The sequence below is a fragment of the Pimephales promelas genome, chromosome 23 (assembly GCF_988280905.1).
Source record: "Pimephales promelas chromosome 23, fPimPro1.hap1.1, whole genome shotgun sequence".
Lineage (NCBI taxonomy): Eukaryota > Metazoa > Chordata > Actinopteri > Cypriniformes > Leuciscidae > Pimephales > Pimephales promelas.
Window position 1 is genome coordinate 4,420,291 of NC_142791.1, and position 23,363 is coordinate 4,443,653.

At 37.5% G+C, this 23,363-nt stretch overlaps 1 protein-coding gene across 3 annotated transcripts in view; it reads left to right on the forward strand.

Moving 5' to 3' along the window:
- The window catches only part of opcml (opioid binding protein/cell adhesion molecule-like), a 241,637-nt gene that overhangs the window by 102,750 nt on the left and 115,524 nt on the right, over nt 1-23,363 (forward strand). For all 3 annotated transcript variants that reach the window (XM_089126127.1, XM_089126129.1, XM_089126128.1), the window contains one exon: nt 16,971-17,203. In XM_089126127.1, coding sequence (XP_088982253.1) covers nt 16,971-17,203 — 233 coding nt within the window. The remainder of the gene's footprint in view (nt 1-16,970; nt 17,204-23,363) is intronic.

Consider the following 23,363-nt stretch of genomic DNA (forward strand, 5'->3'; position numbering starts at 1 on the left):
TTCCGCCCTATTTTTAGGCATAAAATGTCATATGAATCAGGCCAAGAATGATAAATTAACAAATCCCTCTGAACATACCTTTACAATATAGTTTGTAATACGGCTGTAAAGTTTGGTGTATGTAGGTGCTACAGAAGTGGAAAATCGTCACTAGAAGTGTCAGAAAAAAACGGCCTGTAAAGATTTTTTTGGGATTGCGCATTTCGAGTTAAATGGCCCATTTTACTTTCATGATTGGTTGCTGATAAACAGGAAATTACCATATTTGGATCCGACAGCATTGAAGAGGAGAGAGAGAGCTTTCTAACGATCACGGAGCAGCGGGATGATTTAGAATGCCAACTTTTGAGGAATTTCGGTGAAATCTACACACGCAAACAGACAAAGTGTTGTAAAATAAAGACCTAAATGTGTGTTTGGGGCTTTTTTCAGCACAAGTCTGAAAGACGACATGTTATTGAATACAAACAGCCTGACCAGTGGAAAAACAAACCATGTTTTTGCCTGCTGTGTCTCGCCTTAAACAAAAGTCAGACTCCAAAACTGCTAGTTTGAAAGTAGCAACCATTATTACCATTATAGCAACCATTATCAACGAAAATAGCAACACGGTAGTGGTGTTTCGTTATTGAAAGAAACAGCCTTTTTGAAAAACAAAAAAACAAACAAAAAAAACAACATTTCATGACTCACTTACAAAGACTTGTGTCACTTTGTTCCTGAATGAATCGGGGTTTTGAACTAATTAGTTGAATGAATGATTCAGTGACTCACTCAAACACTGTTGCTTGCTTTGTTCCTTAACCCTCAAAAGGTCTTTGTTTCCTGTTTACAAATCTGGTCTTTGGGGTCAATATGACCCCAACAATTGATAGAGAAATTGTACAAAAACTATACATTTTTAATAATACAAATAATATATGTTTTTTTTTTTTGTTTACTTCTCATCTATTCATTAATGCTGTGTTTTGGGAGATAAGAAGTACTTTTGTACCTATTTACAACACAATTCCTCAACCACACCATAAACTTGCAAATGAAATCTTAATTTTTTATGAAAAAATCACTTAAATAATGATCAAAATTAAATTTAAATTGCTTCTGGATATTGAGCTAGGTGCTATGTGTAGAATTACGCCATCTACTGGTTAGAGATAAAACTAAATTCTTTACAGTTTTAGAAATAAATAGTTTTGACCAGCAGAGGCAATAGAGAGCCATTCATTTTACTGCATGTGGCCACTACTTCTGTCACAACTTTTGAAATACATTTTATGAATTTTTATATTAATATATAAACATAAGAAAGGACATTTAAAATAATACATTTTTTAAATAGTATAATTGTTGTAGTTTTTGTTGCATTTTGAAACGTCTGTTTTTACAAAGTGCCACAGAAAAAGGACAGCTAAATGCCACATAAGACAGACCTAAAGGACAAGACTTGGAGTCAGATTTTAGTTGCACATTGTTGATTTCATTGAACAAAGTGTAAAAATAAATAATTAACTTTAGAATGCAAAATAAATAAAATAAATAATATGAAAACAAAAGCAATATGAGTGAACATCTAATCTATCATTTTTTCCAATAAAATTCTGAACTTAAAAAGCAATAACAAGCTACAAAAAACATGTAAAACAAATTGTAAAACTATAATCAGTGTGTGAGTGTGTGTGTGTGTATTAGGTCTCACACTTTAATATCTTTGTTCTGCATTTGTGACTGATTTCATTTGTGAGTTCTAAAAAATGCTCTCTGTGGCAGTACACTCATACATGTTTGTTTGTGTGTGTTTTTGTGTGTGTGTGTGTGTGTGTGTGTGTGTGTGTGTGTGTGTGTGTGAGTGAGCATGTTTTTTCTACATCACATTTATGCTCTAGTAGTAGGCCTTCATTTCTGTGTGGAAATTTTCTGATTTATGATGGATTTATATATTTTTTTGGACAAATGAATAAAAAATATTTAGTTTTTTTCACATTTCCCATTCATTTCAATGTGGGGTCATATTGACCCCAAAGACCAGATTTGTAAACATTTTTTTTACACACCTTCAGAACAACCGAATCAAGCCCAGTTTTTTTGTGTGTGTATAGATAGATTTTGTAGGAAAAGTCACAAAATCTTATTCCACTCAGATAAAGGAAACCATTTTTTTTTTATTAAGGAAAAGTCGATTGGGGTCATATAGACCCCAAGGACCGATTGTTAATAAAGCCGCAGTTTTGAACAAATTGGTAAAATGTGTGATTCAAGGTCAGTGACTTACACATAAAGATAGTAACTATACCACCTACTGATTTGATTATTTAACTGCAGAAAGAGTCTTTGAATGACAATGTTTTTTGGGAGATGATAGCCAAAACTGGGCATGATAAAGTGGCAGTGTCTAATTTAGATGCCACTCACACTAACGACATTTCGGAGTTTAATAGAGAGAACTCTAGGGGGTTTTCTGTAGACATGTGCAAAAGGAGATTAATCAATGTACAAATATGCATTTGTTTTGCAGAAAATTAAAGGTTTGCACTGGAACAAAGGAAAAATGAATAGTATGCACACCCCTTTCCGGGTGACCTTTTAATACAGATTCCATGGCGCCTGTAATTTCACTATGAAGCAGAACGGGAACAAAAGAAACTCAAATGCAATTTAAATGGAATAGCAATTGTTTCCTCACAAGACTGGATCTACATGTACAGCATGTACAGAGCATAACGTATCACTGCCTGGCAGCGCAAACCTCTGCTTGTGCCTTCATTTCCTTAGAGGTGCAAATACAATCTTTTTGCTTTTAGCGCTGTCTGTGGTATGGGTGTGTGTGTGCGTGAGAACTGATGAAGTGCCAGGGCTTCCAAAAGGAACACGAATTGGCTCTCAGGTGTTTTATAAAAGATTGCGGTGCGCTTTAAGATTAGTGTGCATCAGGATTTCCTTTGAAGACAATGGTCTGGTAATTAGGTAGAGTTCTGCAGTAAAAGTGAACTTGATTGTATCAGGGTCTCCAAAGAGCATCATCAACAAAAGCCCAAAGTACTGTCAAGTCAAGCGCTGGAGTTCTTGTGCTATCAGAAACATTTGGAGACTTTCATAAAGCAGGACTTTTCTTGCAGTTTCATGCCCTGCCTGTGTTATGTAATGCATCCACTGTCAAACCAGTCAGTTCGCTGACCGTCTGATGCTTTTTGCACTAGTGTTGCACGGTGCGCCGATACTTCAACAGTTAAAAATGAAAAACCTCACGATACCTACATTTAATATCTATACTTTTATGAATGACCGCGTTCCAGATTTGCAAGAGACGTATTTCATTGGTGTGTTTCACAGCGACATGGCTGCATACGCGAGGTCGAGTGATACTGTGGCCGCCGGTCAGTAGCGGAGTGGCAATCCGGAGAGCCGGTAGTGTTTCAAGGCCGCGAGGGCAAGTTCTTAGCCACACCATCCGGCGGTCTGTACACAATAGGCTAGTCTCTGCAACGGCGATAGATTGAAGCGTGAGCCGCAAAAGACAATGTATCCATGCAACTTAACGCAGTGAAAAAGAGCACTCCTCTTGATTTAAAAAACAACAGATTTTAGCGCTAGATCTCTTTTTTGATAGCGAACTAAATTAATTCTCTGCTAGTTAACTGGAAATGTTTTATTTATTTTTGTATTAGGTGTACAACTTTCCCCCCAACTTTCATAGATAGCATAAATTTACAAGCTGCTAAAATAAAGGATACAAAACATCAGCTAAAATGATCTTAGGCTATAGGATTATAATCAGAGCATGTGCATGTTTGTCAGTGATTTATTTATATTAGGTTATTGCTACATTTAAAGAGCACAGACCTGCGCAAAGGAGGTGCATGTCGAACGCCTTGTAAGAAACACTTTTCCTTTTCAGGAAAAGTAATCGGAAAAGTATCGAAAACGCAATTCTTGTCTTGGTATCGGTATCGAAACTATTTTTGCACACATCTGATCTGACTAGCTACATTAATAATGAGTTTTAAAAGTTGGTCACGATACCAAAATATGACTGCCTCAAGTTTGTCACGATACCAAAATTATTTGTCACTTCCTGAGTGGATTTTGGCCAGAATAATCTGCATTTAAGTCTTGAAAGTCTTGCATTTACAGTAATTTATTAGCTTACCACATATCGTGCTTTTTATTCGAACTGACTGTCTTTGGATTAATTACAAGCTCATGTCTGGTGGAGAGATCTGAGGTTAAGTGCTCAGCTCAAGGGCACAGTGGTGATAGATCAGGACTGTGATATTACTATAAGTCCCCAGTTCCTGTCCCACTCCTGCTCAGGGCTAAACCTCTGTGTCCGCGGTTCAGAATCTTAACTATTGGGTGACTATAACCCATGGATTTGCTTGACAGAGAGTTTGACATCTTGAGAACTAAATCATCTTGAGGTGAAACCTCACAGGCAGCTTGAAGGGGCTATTGTTTTTCCTAGGAATACAATGTGCTGTAATTAAACTGAAATGGGTTCTGACTTCCTCTCTACAACTGCCTCAATTTTCATTTGGTTGGTGTGTGAGTGGGCTGCATAGATTTTTTTAATATATATGCAGCTGTCAAAAAAGTCTCATGGATTTAGGGGAAATGGATTGTCACAATCCCCCCCAAAATTTTATTTTTTCTAGGAGTGGAAAAGAACATTTCTATTTGCCAATTAGAACATCCATCTGAAAAAAAAAAATGTGTGTGACTTTCAGACACTACTCTTATTTTCTATTCTATTCTATTCTATTCTATTCTATTCTATTCTATTCTATTCTATTCTATTCTATTCTATTCTATTGTATTCTATTCTATTCTATTCTATTCTATTCTATTCTATTCTATTCTATTCTATTTTATTCTATTATACAAGTCTCATTTGTTAGCTAATTAGCTAACTCATTTGTTAATTAATGCATTGAGCAATATATTTTTACAGCATTTATTAACTGTTGTTAATGTTAGGTAATAAATTTGTTCTTGTTAATGTTAATTCACAGTGCAATAAATATTGTTAACAAATGAAAACCTTGTAACACTGCAAAGTGTTACCAGTTCACCACTTACAAAGCCTTTTTTTTTTACAATGTGGAAATATTCATTAAGTGTATTCTTATTAAATAAGATTGTATTTACACAGGTGATTTTTTTAACACTGCCATTCAAAAGTTTAATTCAGTATTGTTTTAAATATAAATTAATAATTAAATTATGCAAAGATGCATCAATAGAAAACATCAATAGAAAACATCTGATGGGAGAGTTCCCATCAGGCCCGAACTCTCGTTGCATTTCTTTAAATAGTCAAAACCATTTTGACCATTTGCAAGGGACAGTGGAAATTGGCGTTCATGAATTTACACCTTTTGGAAGTAGCGACCACATTCCTTTGTGTGCCAGTTATCCTTAAACTCTTAAGAACTTTATTATCTTTTGATTTACTTCTTTGGGGATGAGGCATCTGTACCAGTCACCCTGAGACCTTTAAAATGATTCTAAATACAATCCTTAATAATAATCACTCGAATTAAAATCATATATATGCAAAAATGAGTTTGAGTGATCTCTGTAAGAGTGGGGGTGAGAGTTCAAATGTTAGTTTGCAAGCAATGTCCTTTGTCTTCGGAAACCACTGGTCAGACATTTTCTCTTTAACCAGTTTTCCAGTCTTACAGAGGTGAAGCTGAATGAAACAGTATGGTTTTATTGGAGTCGACTGAAGCATCGCCTCTCTCACTCGGCTCGATTCTGACCATCACTGCCTTTATTTTTAATGGCAAGGATTTTGACTTGGCTTTAATACGTAAACACTTCTGTCTGTAAGTCTTCTTAGGACGAGTTTGCCTGAAGAGGGAGAAATTGATTTTCATGGAAGGAGAGGCGTGGAGAGTTTGTTCTCACTGATCAGGAGTCAGTGCTTCAAACTAATGCAGAAGCTATTCTGGGGTCTTACAAAACATTTCATATTGTTTTGTTGATTTGTTGTTGATTTGTTGCTGATTTGCTTTGTACTACCCCTGGTGGAGGTTCAGACTTCACACTCGGTGGTTGCCATTTATCATTTCACCTGGCACATTGTGTGTGTGTGTGTGTGTGCAGTCTCTCTCACTTGCAAACCTTCCCTGAGCATTTGCAGAATATTTCTAGAAAACAGAATCTTCATTGCAGACAGTGGGAATTATCTGATCTTATAGATCAATTATGTGTTTTTATAATGCTATAGATGAATCCAAGACAAAAACAACATTGCAGTGGCTTATCCAAACTCTATAGGTCTATATCAGCAGATCTTCGCACATATTTTGTGTCAGTTTTCACAGTTTTTTTTTCTATTTTGTCTGGTAATTATTTCCAAGTGTTTCTTAGAAAAAAAAATGTCTTTGTCGCAGTGGCTGATTGGTGAATCACAGTTAAAAATGACAGAGCAGGAAAATGAAGATTAATCAGGCCTCCCGACGGCCTACATTCTGTGTCCGCCAGACACGCCACGCTGCTCACAACCAATCAGAACAACGATGACTTTGAAATTTTCCGGACCACCTGTACAGATTTTATTAGCAGCACTTGCTTTGGCTTTTGATTGGAATAATAACCTTCCATGATTCCTCATGTGTTTCATGCATTTTGAGCTAATAATTATGTTGTGGAGACAATATCGCTCAGAGATTTTGCACTTAGATAAAAGATGATATTTTGTTGATGTGCCGATTACCCAGCTTGGTCCAGATTTCAGCAGATAGAATCGGTCTCTGTACTGTATTGAAACGAAAAGGACAAGTTTGCATGTTGTTTTGCTGAGTAATATTGACTTTGCTGTACGTTTTTCACAGGATTTCAATAGAGCTTGTAACACATTTTGAATTTCTGTCAATCCTGCTTTCTCACATAAGAGTTAAATTCCCTTACGCACCTAGTGCAAATGTTAGTCATGCAAATAAGCATATTTGCTTTTCCGTACTATTGGAATAATTTACCTCATATGAACTCTCATTCCACACAGCTGACTTTTTTCTCTTTCATTCTTGCATTCCCTCTCCACGTTCTTACCTTTCACTTTATCTTTTCTAAAAAAAAAAAGGAAAAAAGAAAAAAAGTAAAGCCCAGAGTGCTGCACCCGCTGCATTATCAGGTATCAGAATCGTATCATTGCAGCTAAAGCAGAATTGAATCAGGCTGATGATAGGCAGTAGGTGTATCTCGGCTTTATCAGTTATCTACATTCTCACTCTCACGCTGTGGGGACTTGTTTCTATTCATTGGCGTTGCCGGCAGTCATTCTCCCCCAGTCATGCGTATCTGGAAGACATTTTAAGCTGTCAGTTGTAGACAGAAATGCACAGTGCCCGCAAGAAATGGTTGGGAAAGATGCAAATTTCTGAAGTACACAATGACAGAAAAATCACACCAGAAGGAAAGAGAAAAACTATACACACACACACACACACACATACACTCACCTAAAAGGATTATTAGGAACACCTGTTCAATTTCTCATTAATACAATTATCTAATCAACCAATCACATGGCAGTTGCTTCAATGCAATCTCCTGAACTCCAAACTGAATGTCAGAATTGAAAAAAAGGCGATTTAAGCAATTTTGAGCATGGCATGGTTGTAGGTGCCATTTGTGAAGCCACAACACACACAACCTTGAGGCGGATGGGCTACAACAGCAGAAGACTCCGCTACAAAGATTGGAAAATGTTGCCTGGTCTGAGTCTCGATTTCTGTTGAGACATTCAGATAGTAGAGTCAGAATTTGGCATAAACAGAATGAGAACACGGATCCATCATGCCTTGTTACCACTGTGCAGGCTGGTGGTGGTGGTGTAATGGTGTGGTTGATGTTTTCTTGGCACACTTTAGGCCCTTTAGTGCCAATTGGGCATCGTTTAAATGCCACAGCCTACCTGAGCATTGTTTCTGACCATGTCCATCCCTTTATGGCCACCATGTACCCATCCTCTGATGGCTACTTCCAGCAGGATAATGCACCATGTCACAAAGCTTGAAACCTTTCAAATTGGTTTCTTGAACATGACAATGAGTTCACTGTACTAAAATGGCTCCCACAGTCACCAGATCTCAACCCAATAGAGCATCTTTGGGATGTGGTGGAACGGGAGCTTCGTGCCCTGGATGTGCATCCCACAAATCTCCATCAACTGCAAGATGCTATCCTATCAATATGGGCCAACATTTCTAAAGAATGCCTTCAGCACCTTGTTGAATCAATGCCACGTAGTATTAAGGCAGTTCTGAAGATGAAAGGGGGTCAAACACAGAATTAGTCTGGTGTACCCAATAATCCTTTAGGTGAGTGTATATACACACACATATAAATTCACACACATATACTATATATATATATATATATATATATATATATATATATATATATATATACACACACACATGTGTGTATATATATATATATATATCCATCCATCCATCTGTATAAAATATATTTACAAAATAGTATGTCTTCACCGTTAAACACTATATAAAGAGCCCTCAATCTTTCCTGTTACATTCGTATCATGAAAGTGAGATGCTGTAACAATGAAGTTGGAACGAATCAGAGAGAGAATCCACATGCAAGCACTACTTTAATAAAACAGGTAATCCATGGCAAACACGGAACTCAGGACAGGAATATAGGAAACTGCTACAAGCAACAACGACCTATAAACAACAACTGAAGTACAGGGGTTTAAAAACACATGCAAACAAGCTGAACAAGATAACAAGGGGGCGGGGCTAATTGGAAACACCTGGAGAGATTAATAAACATAACGGGGAACTGCTAACATGGGACAAGACAGGGGAACACAGACGTGAATCATGACAGATGCCTTGCATATTTGTACAGCATCTTTATGAGATTTGTTCAAATCGTATTTTTACAGTAAGACAAATGAACCACTCAGCTCATGTATTTTCCAGAGTGCAACCTTCATAGATATGAAGTCCAACCAAAAGTTCACTAAGTTTGGAGAAAAATTAAAAGTTCAAACCTGCCTCTCCGAGGTCATGTGTACTGGACCGCTAGATCACATACATAGACAATTTAAGTCTGAGCTGTAGACCAGGGATTTTATTAAAACCATCCATACTGTCTTAAAGTCTATGACCATGTTGTGTGGTTCGGTTTAAATATTGTAGAACATCATGGAGGCTGAAAATGAGCTTGTACCGATTAAACCTCCCATCCAACTATTACCACGGGAACTATAAATAGGTGTCTACAGAAGGGATCCAGATAAAGAGAGGATCATCCTGGATAGCTGTCTCTTGGGAAATTCTGTGGATTGTCATTCCATGCAGCTCTCTTTTACTGAATACTGCAGAGTTTATAGGGAGTGCTGGCTAAACACCCTCAGGTTCTAAGACCAGAATCCTTTGTTTTGAGTCCAGCTGCCTGATGTTTCCGGAGGGGGACTTTCTTCTTTTCATCTTCAAATGAGACCTTGCCAACTCTTTTCTGGTGGCCGTGAACTTCAACACCTCATGCTGGTATTTTTTGTATGTATAGTATTGCAAGTGTGTGAAAAAGTGTGAAAGTGCTGTTGGCTATTTCTTAAAAAAAAAAAAAAGGGGGTTCGGATTGATGGCATTCAAGGTACATTTTCTCAAAAATTGTTTTTAAAAATGTTCACGATAGCTTGCTTGGTGGGTCTCAGTTATTCAAGCTTTTTTTAATCTCTTTTCAGTTTTCAATATACATGTTAGTGTTTTCCTTGAACAGTATTAAAGTACAGTTCTCTGACCAACCATCCTTTCGTAAACCCTTCCGACTGAATGGATTTTGTCTGGTATATGCCTTGTTTAGGAGATGTTGTTCACTTGGTGCATTTTCAGTGACTTGACCTTCCTCCAAGGTATATTCAACATCTAGTTTTTCTCTCCTTCATGTCTTTCTACTATTTTATCCTTTTATGGTGCATTTGCTCTCTGTTCGGCTGTAATGTGACATTCAGTGCACAATATAGACACAGTGAATATACTCCCACTTAGCAGTATGTCCTTCAAGGTTTATCAAGGAAATTTGTACCCAGACGACAGCATATGTAGCACACGTGTGTACACTGGATTTGATGTTACTTGAGGTTGAATACATATCTCGAGGTAAGACTTGAACGCAAAAACTTATACCACTTATTTTTTATATACAGTATATACTGTGGGGGCCATTTTAGTGCAGTGAACTCATTGTCATGTTCAAGAAACCAACTTGAAATAATTTGAGCTTTGTGACATGGTGCATTATGTAGCCATTAGAGGATGGGCATGGTCAGAAACAGAAAAGTTTGGCAAGAAAACATCCCCCACACCATTACACCACCACCACCAGCCTGCACAGTGGTAACAAGGCATGATGGATCCATGTTCTCATTCTGTTTATGCAAATTCTGACTCTACCATCTGAATGTCTCAACAGAAATTGAGACTCATCAGACCAGGCAACATTTTTTCAGTCTTCAAATGTCCAATTTTGTTGAGCTCTTGTAAATTGTAGCCTCTTTTTTCCTATTTGTAGTGGAGATGAGTGGTACCCGGTGGGGTCTTCTGCTGTTGTAGCCCATCCGCCTCAAGGTTGTGCGTGTTGTGGCTTCACTGCATACCTCGGTTGTAACGAGTGGTTATTTCAGTCAAAGTTGCTCTTCTCTCAGCTTGAATCAGTCGGCCCATTCTCCTCTGACCTCTAACATCAACAAGGTATTTTTGCCCACAGGACTGCCCCATACTGGATGCTGTGACCTAAATTGAGGTCCCAATGATGAATCAAGCTTATAAATCATACAGAATGTTTTTGTTTTTTTTAATGTAAAAAAGCAGAAAGTTTTCTGTAATGGTTGGGTTTAGGAGTAGGGTTAGTGTAAGTGGATAGAATATACAGTTTGTACAGTATAAAAACCATTACGTCATTTGAGAGTCCCCACAAAGATAGTGAACCAGACATGTTTGTGTGTATGAGAGGGTATGCATGTGTCTCAAAAAAACACATTTGCTCTATAAAATAAGAAAAATACGGTACCACTTAACAATAAGGTTTAATTAGATAACATTAGTTAAGTTAACATGACCTAAGAATTAACAATAATTCTACAGCATTTATAATTCCTAGTTCATGTTTATTTTAACATTTAATAATAAATTAGAAAAGTTGTATTTGTTAACATTAGTTAATGCATTGTTAAATAACATTAACATATTTTTGTATCTTTATTAACTAACATTAACACATATGTATAAATACTGTAACAAATGTATTGTTCATTGTCCATGTTAGTTTTAACAAATGAGACCTTATTGTAAAGTGTTACCATTATTGGCGATTTGTTTTTTTGTTTTTTTTGTATTATTTTCATTCTCAATGTCACATTTTCCAGCACTGTGTCTGGTGAAGCTTCTGGTCTTCGATGTGGAGATACTGCTGTGTGGGACAAAGCAAACGGCTGCATTTCTCGGGCTTGTCTGTCTCTCGTGTTCTTGAGTGATGGGCCAAAAATGGCAGTTTCTCTTCATACTTCTGCAGGCCATTCATCCACATGACTAGTTAGCTATAGAGGTGGGCTGAGGCCTTCAGACGAATCCTCAGAGGACTGACACAAATAGAATGTTAGTGCATCCACCTTGAAAGCAGTGACAAAAGTGGCAATCACAAGTGGCGCCCCGTACTATTGTACTGCTATTTCAATTCAAACGAGGACCACGGCTCACTCAGGAGACTTGAATGAGGTACAGAAAAGCAAATGCTTTTGCTTCTGCATGGGAATATTTTTGAAGCATCCGTGGGACATAAGCATCCTGCTTAGGAACCATGTTTAGAGTCATTCTCATTAGAAATATGACATCTTGTTTAGCAAGAATACTATAATGTACTTCCCCAACATAAGTCAATTCTAGTTTGACTCCACGTCATAATTATTTATAATTTGCTTGTATTTATTTTTATTTAACAGTAATATTTTGAAATATCATTTCAATTTTAAAAGTTTGCTTTCTATATTTCAAAATATCTTAAAAACACATATTTTTTTTTCTGGCAAAAAACATTTTTCTATTCTAATATGATGATTTGCCGCTCATTGTTGAAAACAGTGTAAAACAAATTTGAATAGCAACCGTATAAATATCTTTACTGTCACTTTTGATCAATTTAATGCATCCTTGCTGAATAAAAGTAATAATTTCTTTAAAAAATAGTACTGACTTGAAACGTTAGTATATAATATTACAAAAGCTTTCTGTTTCAGATAAATGCTGTTCTATGGAAAAAAAAAATATTCTTCTCACATTATCCATTTTGGAGAGCTCAACTCGAAGCAGATCTTGCTGAAGGGTTATGTGAATTCACTATCTTAATACATGATTGTCTGTGTGACAATATTTGTGACTAAATCCCACGGCTAATCCCAATATGTAACTCACGACACTGCTGTCGGTGTCTGGTTGGGGAAATCATTCCTGTTTCCCCTCTATCTGAAAGCCCAAAACAGAGTGGCCACCATTCATTGCCCCTGGTGTAATGGCCTTCATCAGTCTCCCATCACATAAAGCCTGCCTGTCATTAATCTCACCCTGAGACCACATGGCCGTCTGCCGACAATGATCTGCAAGCACCGAATCCCCAGAGCACAGTCTCAGTGACCTACTCATATCTTAAAAAAGGCATAGCAGTGATATGAAAAATATGGCAGGTGTCATTATATGAAATAGCCTCTCGTTCTCATCGCCAAAACAATAAAAATTGTTGTGCCCTATGTTTGTCACCGGTTTAACCCCTATAAAGGCCATCAGTTTTTTCTTGATTTATTAAGAGAGTTAATACTAGATCGAGAATTTATCAGAATAGAATATTAAAGCACCAAAAAACAACTTGGTTTTAGTTGTTGTAAGTTGGCAGACTTTTTTATGATGTACGAAATGCCCTCAAAACATTTAGAGGATTTAACACGGCAGATTTTTTTTATTTTATTTTTTTATCGTTAAAAAGCAGTTAAACAACTTTATCGCGATCTCACAAAGTTCTATTAAAATCAATGAAGCTGATGCACAATGAATGTCTCATTTACATAACTGCATGCTTTATCTGAATTTATATGCATGCAATTGCGACTATATATATCACACAACTGCATTGTAAGTTTATAACGTAATACGCAAATTTGATTAAAAAAAATACCTGTTTTTAATTCAGTGTGGAAAGAGGTTTTTCTTTTTCAGGGTTGGAGCCAAACTCTGCAGGTCAGGAGCTCTCTTGGACCGAACTTGCCTAGCCTTGGCCTAGATGATTTAGATTACTTGAGTTGGTGCTCAACTAGTTTAGCTAGTCATCTAACTGGGTTTCTCTAAAACCAGCATATCAGATTATACCACTATTATATTACATCTCCATGTGACATCATCATGAAAAGTCTGCAAGATATTTTTTTTTTTATATATTTAAAGAATACATTCCTCCAATACATAAAGTAAAACAAGCTTTATTCAGACAACGTAGCCTTTTTTCTCTCTGAATAAGACTGTTGTGGGAAATATTGGTAATCAATCTATGTATTTTAGAACATGCTTGAGTTTAGAAGATATTTCTTCATATAAACGATCTCGCACCAATGTGGCTGACAGTCCATTAGGCTGAAGTGCAAGGGACTGGTGTGACAGAGTCATTAGTTCACTGAATGAGGCCTGATCTCACCCTGTCAATGCTGGATAATGGAGGCTCTGCCTTCCAAGAAGCACCTCTTACTTTTTAGCTCTGAGTGGAAAAATCCATATGCTTTTCCCTCAGCCTTACATTTAAGTGACAGTCAATTCGAGCACAGTGAGGGTGGTCTTTTTAGCATATTGCATTTATAATGGATCCATTGGTTGATATGCATATGTAAATGTGTGCGGCGGCTGTTTGAAATGGATCATTATAAATGTATGCATGCAGTTTGATGTGAAGCATAATACTGCATGATGACATTACAGAGTTCTGTTTGACCTGCTATTGCATAAACATAAATATTTGTATATTTGAAGATTCAAGATTGTTTAAGATAATTATAATCACCTCCAACGCTAAGTTTGTATTAAAATCACAGCTTCTTTTCACATTTTGTAGGACTTTTCAACCAGCCACTATGCAAAGTCGTTATCTTGCAATATTGCTAATCTAATCTGTCACCGGCAGATGCAGAAATTCAGAGCACGCAATCATCTGTCCCACAGCACCCCTGGAGCAGATGAGGTGTGTGAGCCGTCCTGCTCAGAGCGGTCAGAGAAGGTGCCCACTGTGGGATTGGAACCATGACCTTCCAATTCACAGTGCAAGGCTTTCACCAATAAGCCCCTTAAAATGTAACTTTTGTACAGAGAATTAACTTTTGCCGCAGCCTCCATCATGCTAATGTCATTATATTGGTGTTTCAGGCTTAGTTTGTCGCTTTCAGCCAGAATAAGGGTAAATCCATACACTTATCTACTAGACGCATATTGGGACATGATGAACGGTGCAGTTTTGGAAGATGGAGGGTGCTGCGTAATGTGCATAATAACATTTTGCAGGACGTTTTTCTGGTAGTTATAAGACGTTTTTGGTATGGAGGGGAAAGCAAGCATTAAGTTGAGGGATATTAGGCCCACAGCACCAATACGTTAAATATGAACAGTAGATTTCGCAACACTTTTAAGGTGTTAAGGCCAAGCATAGAGCGACTATGGGGTTATTTTTAGACCGAAACTTTTTAAAACATCCATTCTATTGTTTGAATGTACACAGTGATTCCCAAGCAAAAACTGCAGAGCATGCATGATTATAGACCGGAGCTTAATCTTGTGGTTTTCAATGGTTCAAATCCTCTGCAAGCTCTCTTGCGCTCCAGCACTCTGCATAGATTAACAGAGTCTGAATGAGCTTTTCCCTTTGAAGAATATCCTGAGAAAGCATTCACTTCACACTTGCAATTGTTGCCCTCCAGATTTGCCAAAAGAGAGCTCTCTTGTTGACTAATTTTCAGAGCCGGGAAATTCACCAGTAAAGGGTCTGATAATCCATTTACTGATATTGACCTTGAGCGTGAAGCCCTCTTAAAGACTAATATGAATTATTGCAGTGTTTTGGCATGCTGACGTGAACGGTTTGGCAATGGTGTTTTGAAAATTCGTTGATGTCATTGATGAAAAACCATGTCAACGCAGCACATTTTGTGCCATTGTTAAGCCTGTATTGACAAATAAACCAAATGCCAGATAGCAAATGACAAATAAAACCATGAAAACAGTGTGTTCCTTTTGAGAAAGTAGATTTCCTTGCATGCGATTATGGCCTCCGTTTTTGAATATGTAACTCTGACTTTCAATTAGTCCTAACCTTTAGAGCCGTCACTCAAAAGTTTAGAAAAGGGTAAAAAAAAGATAAGTATATGAACGCCTCTAGGTCTTTTTCTGCAGTTTTAAGAAATGTCCTTTCCTGTGAAGGAGACAAATGTAGTGTCATATCTAGATTCTTCTGAACTGAAAGGTGGCTGTTGCCCGGAATTGCTCAAATTTTTCCTCACGGCTATTTGAAATGGATAAGATGAAAAGCTATTGTCATTTTCTAACTGGTTTTCAATATGTAATAGAAAAGGAAAGAAAAAGGACAGTTATACATATTTATATTACTCGTTGCCTTGTCACATATCTCTTTTGCATTCCAAGGTAGGAAGCGGAAGTGATATTATGTGCATTATGATATTTCTCCTGTAAAGTCTTTAGAATTGAAGGTTAGACCCTGGGTTTGGACTCCAGGGTTGCTTCTAGAAATAAATGATTGTTTTCTTAGCATATAGCTTGACCTTTTCCTACTGTTAAAAAGACATTAAGGAAAGTGTAGCACATAATTGAACATGCTGTCCCAATATGACTTCTTCATTTAAACTATAACACTTTGGGCCCTAACTTGCACCCGGTGCAAATGCGTACACCGATGCATATATCTTTCCTATTTTACACCCGCGCAAAGCGGGCTTTTCCCTCGACAGACGCACGCCGGCAAACTTGAACTTGCGCTCCCTGGGCGGGTTGGCACAAAAAATGAGGCGTGTTTTGGCGCTAACATTCCTTGGTGCTATTTTGCAGTTCCAGAAGAAAATTGCGCCACTGACCAGAAAAAAAAAACTAGTCTAAAGTCAGTGGGACGTTGCACATACATTCAAATGCTATTTTAAGTGTGCATGCTTGGCCGTAATACAGAGTGTGAACAATGTGCATACACTGTAGATGATTCTCTCATCTCTCATCTACACAGATGCATTTTACTTTTTGAAAATGATACATTATTATAAGAAAAACTATTAAAACCTGAGGGAAATAATTGTTGTGTTCATGGCGATGGGAAAAATAGGCATAAACCTTACACATTTACCCAAATTATCATATATGTATATATATATGTTTAACCGAAGCTAATTTGGGTGGGTTTTGTCACTTCTCTTTCTTTTACGGCCTTGACGAGAACATCGATCTCTTCGGTTGTGAACCGATTGTGAAGCACGCCAGGTAAATGCGCCGTTATAATAGCATTGCGCCATGGAACAAGCGCACCTCGTTCATCATGTTCTTAAAGGGAATGTGATATATGACACTCTGGTCCATTGGTTTGTTTCCCGTTACGTCCAAACCACACCTATGAATAATAAAGCTCTTTCAGACCAACCCCTTTTAAACTTGCGTCGGGCGCAAGAGTCATTTATCCTGCTGGTTAAATAGCAACAGCGCCCAAGACCCGCCCACAAAGTTACGTGCGTTTCAGATCGTTAAAATAGTGCCCTTTGACTTTCATTATAGTTCCTCAAAATATATCTGAATCATTTCAAGAGCTGTTAAATTGCATAATGATGTCTTCTTGTGTACGACTGAGGATCTTATTTTTTATATGTAACGTACAGCAAATAATCATGTTTTTTTTCTTCTGTTTGTGTCGTTCAACAGGTGCAATGTTGACAACAAAGTATCACGGGTGGCATGGCTCAACCGAACCACTATCCTCTTCACGGGGAATGAAAAATGGTCGTTGGACCCCCGGGTGGTCCTACTAAACACAGCAGTCACTGAATACAGTATAAAAATCCTAAACGTGAACTTATACGACGAGGGACCGTACGTATGTTCAATCCTCACGAACAAGAAACCAGAATCGACAAAAGTGCACCTCATTGTACAAGGTAAATCTTAAGGGGATCTTTACCATGTCTTATAAAGTGGAATCTTTACATCATGTGAAGGGTGGATGACGAAACCCTGTCGAAAACAAGCTTCGCTTTGGTTTGGGATTTTGTGGACATTTCGGTGTGCAAATAACGGTTGACAAACAATTTTGATTCTCCTTTTCTAGGCTGATGTAATTAAATGAAACTCAGCAGATGTGACTCCTGGTGATGAAATTGGGATTTAATCTGGGTGTAATTTCAAAATCGTTGATGGATATTGATTGAAGACGTGCAGCCCAGAGAGCTCCGGAAAAAAAGAGCAGATGCTTTGTTTTCTCCTCACTAAATCAAGTGTCGATACTCAGACCTTTGTCATGATTTACAGTGCAGTCGATCGCCTTCATATCTGTGAGCAAAAAATGATTAATGTCGCATATGGCCAAATCTATCCCGGCTTGGGGTGCACAATTCTGAATTGTGTAACCATTTTTATCACATTTCTCAGACCATCTGTGGAGTCAGAAAAAGTGTCAGAATTTCTGTTTCAACGAGGGAAAAAAAGTGTTTTGGTTAATAAAATGGCGCCTTATCAAATGCTCATTAACCTTTAGTACTTTGCCCTGACACTAATCACCGCAGGCTTAAATAACCGAACAAACAGCTTATTTTTTTCTGATTAGAAACACAAAGCGTAAATTGGAGTTTGACTCGCCTGTTCAGTTCCCGCTTAACCTGCGATTCAATTGATTATTAAGTCTTCATCCCAGTTTTAATGAATCAATCATTCGCCTTGCTTGTTTTATCGTGCAGTTCGACACTCTGCATCTACGTGGCACAACATAAACATGCTGGAGTCTGTGTTGTGGCACTCAAAAGTGCACTTAAGATATTGAATTGTTTGCAGCGCTCCTTTTCCCTTGCACCCTATGGTTGCATGCTGAGTGGTCTACAATTTCCGCCTAGTGTTCTTGAGAACGGATCTGAGAGCTTTCTGAACAGATGGGGCCTCGGTGTGTCTTTACTGTAATGCTTTGTCTCAGCTTTGTTAAATCTTGCCGCGCTCAGCTAAAGTCTGCCTACACAAACTGTAGCACGCTGTCTATTCCTGTCATCAAGTGTGGCTCTATTTCTCTTAAACCCTTAGCCTCTGAAGCTTGTTATTGCCTCATCTCTGCTAAAAAATCAAAGTGTGCCTACGGTAGCGTTCTCACGTATCTCGCTTGACATCTGCGTGCTTGTTTTTAAGTGTCCTAACATATTTCACACTTGCTCTCGTTCCGGTTTTAGGTCATTCATTAGCATTTCACGAACGGGACAGTGTTCCATTCGATTGACTGTAGCATATTAGCGCTACATCTATTTATGTGTTTGATGACTGCAGCTGGGGGTATGTGTCTCTGTAAATGGCCTCATCGTCTTCCGCGTCATCGATCGGATGCATCGATCGGATGAAACGCGAGAGGAGACATGCGACGTGTTAGCGTCCAGCGCAATTCGAAACCTGAGGTTTTCCTCTGAGATCCTTATATGAGGTACACAAAGCATTATTCTTATAAAACCACTACATGGAGAAGACAAATGAAGGTCATTATAGTCTAGGAAGGAAAAAATATTCTTATTTTATGTACTTGCATTTAGAGGAACATTGCTGCTGAAAAAAAAAAAAAAACATAGACTACTGGTTTATTCTTGTTAAAAAAAATAATCTGGCTGGTTATGCTAGTTAAAGGGATACTCCACTTTTTTGGGAAATCGGCTCATTTTACAACCCCCCCAGAGTTAAACAGTTGGGTTTTACCGTTTTGGAATCAATTCAGCCGATTTTCTGATATTTAGAAGAATATCAGTAACCAGACCGTTTCTGGTCTCATTGACTACCATAGTAGGAAAAAAATATACTATGGAAGTCAATGGGACCAGAAACTGTCTGGTTACTGATATTCTTCTAAATATCAGAAAATCTGCTGAATTGATTCGAAAACGGTAAAAGGCCTTTTTCCAAAAAAAAGTGGAGTATCCCTTTAAGTCTTGTGGGAAAAGCTGGCGGCAAACCATGTATTTTGTAGATTCACTTTAAAGGGATAGTTCACTTTGAAATTAAAATTTGATATGTTTTATCTTACCTCAAGGGCATCCAAGATGTAGGTGTCTTTGTTTCCACAGCATTTTCAATTTTGACATTTTTCTACGTCACGCATTGTTTACACAGAGATTTCGGCAGTTTTACCTTTCACTAAACATATTTAGATGAACGGGAGATCGCAATGGAAGACGATTTCGATATATCTAAATATGTTCAGTGAAAGGTAAAACTTCCGAAATCTCTGTGTAAACAATGCGTGACGTAGACGCGCGAGAGATCACTTCTGGCGTAACGTCTGGAGACAGTTCAGTTCGGTTCAGTTGGAGATCTGATTCAGATCAGTTCGACGGCTGTTAACGAGGTAAAAACTATATAAATACTGTTCGTTTTCTCACACAAACCGCTCGTTTCATGTCTTAGGCCATCAGTGTGTACTTACATTTACGAGTCATTAAATCATGTTTAATTTGGACTTCCCTGTACATGCTCTTTGAGGTGGTGACCATAGACCTCCATTATATGACTGACAGACCGAAAAATGTCAAAATTGAAAATGCTGTGGAAACAAAGACACCTACATCTTGGATGCCCTTGAGGAAAGCTAAAACATATCAAAAATTAATTTCAAAGTGAACTATACCTTTAAAGTAACATTTATGAAGAGAAAAGTCATTTTGATAGCATGTAGGTTTGTTGAAACGAAAAGCAATAGCTATTTTAGTTATTACAATTGCGACTCAGCAGAAACAAAATATCCATCGCCATTGTTTTTGGTGAAAAGCGATCGTATATGACTAAATATGATATCCAGCTTTCAGTTTCAACATATTTTTGTAATATAGTAAATCTGTCTGTTTTTATCTCTCAGGCATATGTTTACTGAAGCACAGTGCACAAAAATTCAAAAAGATACAAAAATGCAATATTTGTAGTTTATGAGCCGAGAAATACAGCTCAGTGTAATTTTATTTCAGGAAACTCTGACCCAAACCCTGCACTCAACTAAAGTGTCTTTTAAATGAATATCAAAATGTCTAAGGTAGGGTAAGGTAAACAGGCTAATATGAGATGAGTCCATGATTTGCATATTCATGGTAGGTACAGCACATTAGCTTGTTTCAAGGTCACAGGGTAGTGAGATCTGTAATGGATGAGCTCACAAAATTGTGTTTTGTCTCTCTCAGCTAGCATCGAAAGAACAGGCACACACAGGTGGTGTGTAGACTGAAGCTGGCTAGAATGGGGCTGTTGTAATGAACTCACAGCCAATTTGGCCCTGTATTCTCATTGAAAAATATCTCCAGTGTTTGGTCTATCACTTCTTCACCAGTGTCCTCTAATGATCATTTAAAACAGTATATGCTTTGTTTTAGAACCCAAGTAATCATAATTGTTGTACCGGCCAGTGATATGCAACAATGTACGATTTCATTGTTGCATATCATTTGTGTTTCATAGTGCAGTGTTAAATGGGTGGCCTATATGCAGAATATGAAGTAAAGGTCATCTCCTGATTCTTGAAAGAGAAATGTTTTAGAGCAACCTAGGTCGTGGCAATGATAGTCGTTGATGATGTAAAATGGAGCACTATTGTCCCTGTTGTTATATCAACAAAACCTCTTTGCTTTTTCCCCCGAATAACAATGAAAACAAGTACAGAAACAATGAAACAGTGAGACGATTCCCAAGACGTCATTGCACAGAGGATTTGTTCAGACAAACAAAAAGCACAGACTTGAGCAAACACATTTGAGTGATGCTTTGATGCCAGATGAAATTATGCCATCTAAACTAATGAGAGAAGTGTTGTTAATTTCAGATTTTTGCAAATATTCTTTTTTTTTTCACCTGTCAATCCCAGTTTTCAAGATGTTTCTCCGTCTGCTTGAAGTTTGATTTTAATAAACAGAACATGGTATTCATTTGTTAGTTCTCACCTGTTTTTTTCACCAAGGTTGATTGGTCATAACATTTTTTTAAATGGTGTTTTTTTTTTTTCATATGCAGAATAATACAAAAATGTGCTAAAAATTAAACATCGGAATTTTTATCATAATTTTTTCATATTTACTTTTCTATTTAATATTGGTAACACTATTACAAAAAGGTTTCATTCGTTAACATTAGTTAACTGCATTATTTGCATGAACTAATACTGATCTGTACTTATACAGCATTTATTAATCTTTGGTAATGTTACTTTCAACATTTTCATACATTATTAAAATCAAAAGTTTTATTCGTTAACATTAGTTAATGCACCGTGAACTAACATGAACAAACAATTAACACATTTAGAACGCTTACTAGATAGACCAGGAAACTATAAATCACACCTGAAAATAGACCGCGTTAGCTTCTGATAGGCCGAAACAAGTCGATCACAGGCATGCAGGGAGTATGGCAGGGCGAACCTGCAGGGTGTCTGAAAAAATCCACAGAGGTTTGGAAATTTGAGCCTGGGAAAGAATGGACTTTAGAAATGGAAAATGTATAGAAATCCTTCTAATCAATTAAAGATGAATTCAACAAAGATTAACGTTATATATATATATATATATATATATATATATATTTTTTTTATGAAATTGAAAAAAAAAAAATTGAGAATGTATTTTATTAATGCAGATTTTTCCAAAAATTTCAAATTCAAATTTCGTCCTCCTTAGTGTGTTTGCCAAAGTAGAGGATGAGATGCCAGTGCAGGTAAGCAGAGGCATATGTAGGCCATGCGGGAAGTCCAAGACTGTTAGCAAGCGAAGAAACGGTGAGGATAAGAAGCAAAGTGCGACTCAAGTGGGAAAAGGGGAAGGAAAAAATTCAGTTCAGAGTTGGTAGTGCATCAAAGGTGATGATCACACTCCATATGTTCTATTAGCTGGAGGTCTTTGCAGGAGGCGAAGATGATCATCAGAAGTTTAGCTTGTGTAGCATGGTGGAGGTAAACGGCTGACAAATACCAAATCATATAGTGGTAATTAAGTATGACAAGCTGACTACACCACCCCTTCTCAGAGAAATGGGGAAGTAACTACCCATTGGAAATAGGGCACACAGGTTTGTTACCATGGAGGGCAAAGAGACGTGGATATCAGTACAAAAGTTAGTTTATTAAGTTCACATCAATAAATAAAACTTTCAGGTTACTGCAAGGCAGAATGTCACTCCAATGACTAGTACAGCACCATTTACAGTATCAACACACATAATAAAATAAATTTAATTGAGATGGCTGAGGCTTACCCATAGCTAGGTATCTTATCCAAAAGCCACACGCAACTTAATAAATTACAAATTAATCAATATCAAAACAAAAACAAAAACAGAGTATAGAAACACACAAACTTGCACACAAAGCCAATAAGTAATATGACTGAAGAGCGAGCCCACGTACGTACACAACTTCAGCACATGCAGCGGTGAACGAATCAAATGGCCGTAGCGTTGAAAACGAACAAAACACAGCAGCATTTTCCTTAAACTTATTTATTTTTTAAAAATGTATTTAAAAATGTATTTTTTTAATTTTCATTTTGTATATTTCCTAAATGGCCTTTATGCAGAAAACGATCAGCCCAACGGCCACGTTAAGACAGAGCATCCTCAAAGGAATCAATAACCTGCTAAAAACATCAGTTGGTTAGTAAAAATATTTAATTAAAAGAATAACTTTACGTACCCAGGTGATCATCACGGAACCGCATAGGCGTACGGTTGCTCACAGCAGCTTACATACATGAATGAAACATTACGCACCCGCGCCAAGGGGCGGAGCTAACAATGACCAGGTGACATAAACACAGCGCCGTCTTTAATAGGCCAGGGACTGCGGCCACTAGGCTGTCACATCTATCACTCATGTGACGACCCACAAATAATAGAGCGGGATCTAACCCGCTCTGCCACACTTGCAATGAAGTGTACAATTATTTTATAGTTTTTGGTTAGTTTTTGTTATAGCGCTATTTGTGTCGGTTATAAGGTTCTGGCATTTCTGTGTTCGGTAGAGCTGCTTATTGCTTTCTGAATCGAACTGGTTTCATTTACTGAGCTGAGCTAAGCAGTATAATGACACTGTTGTCTTGCTACAGC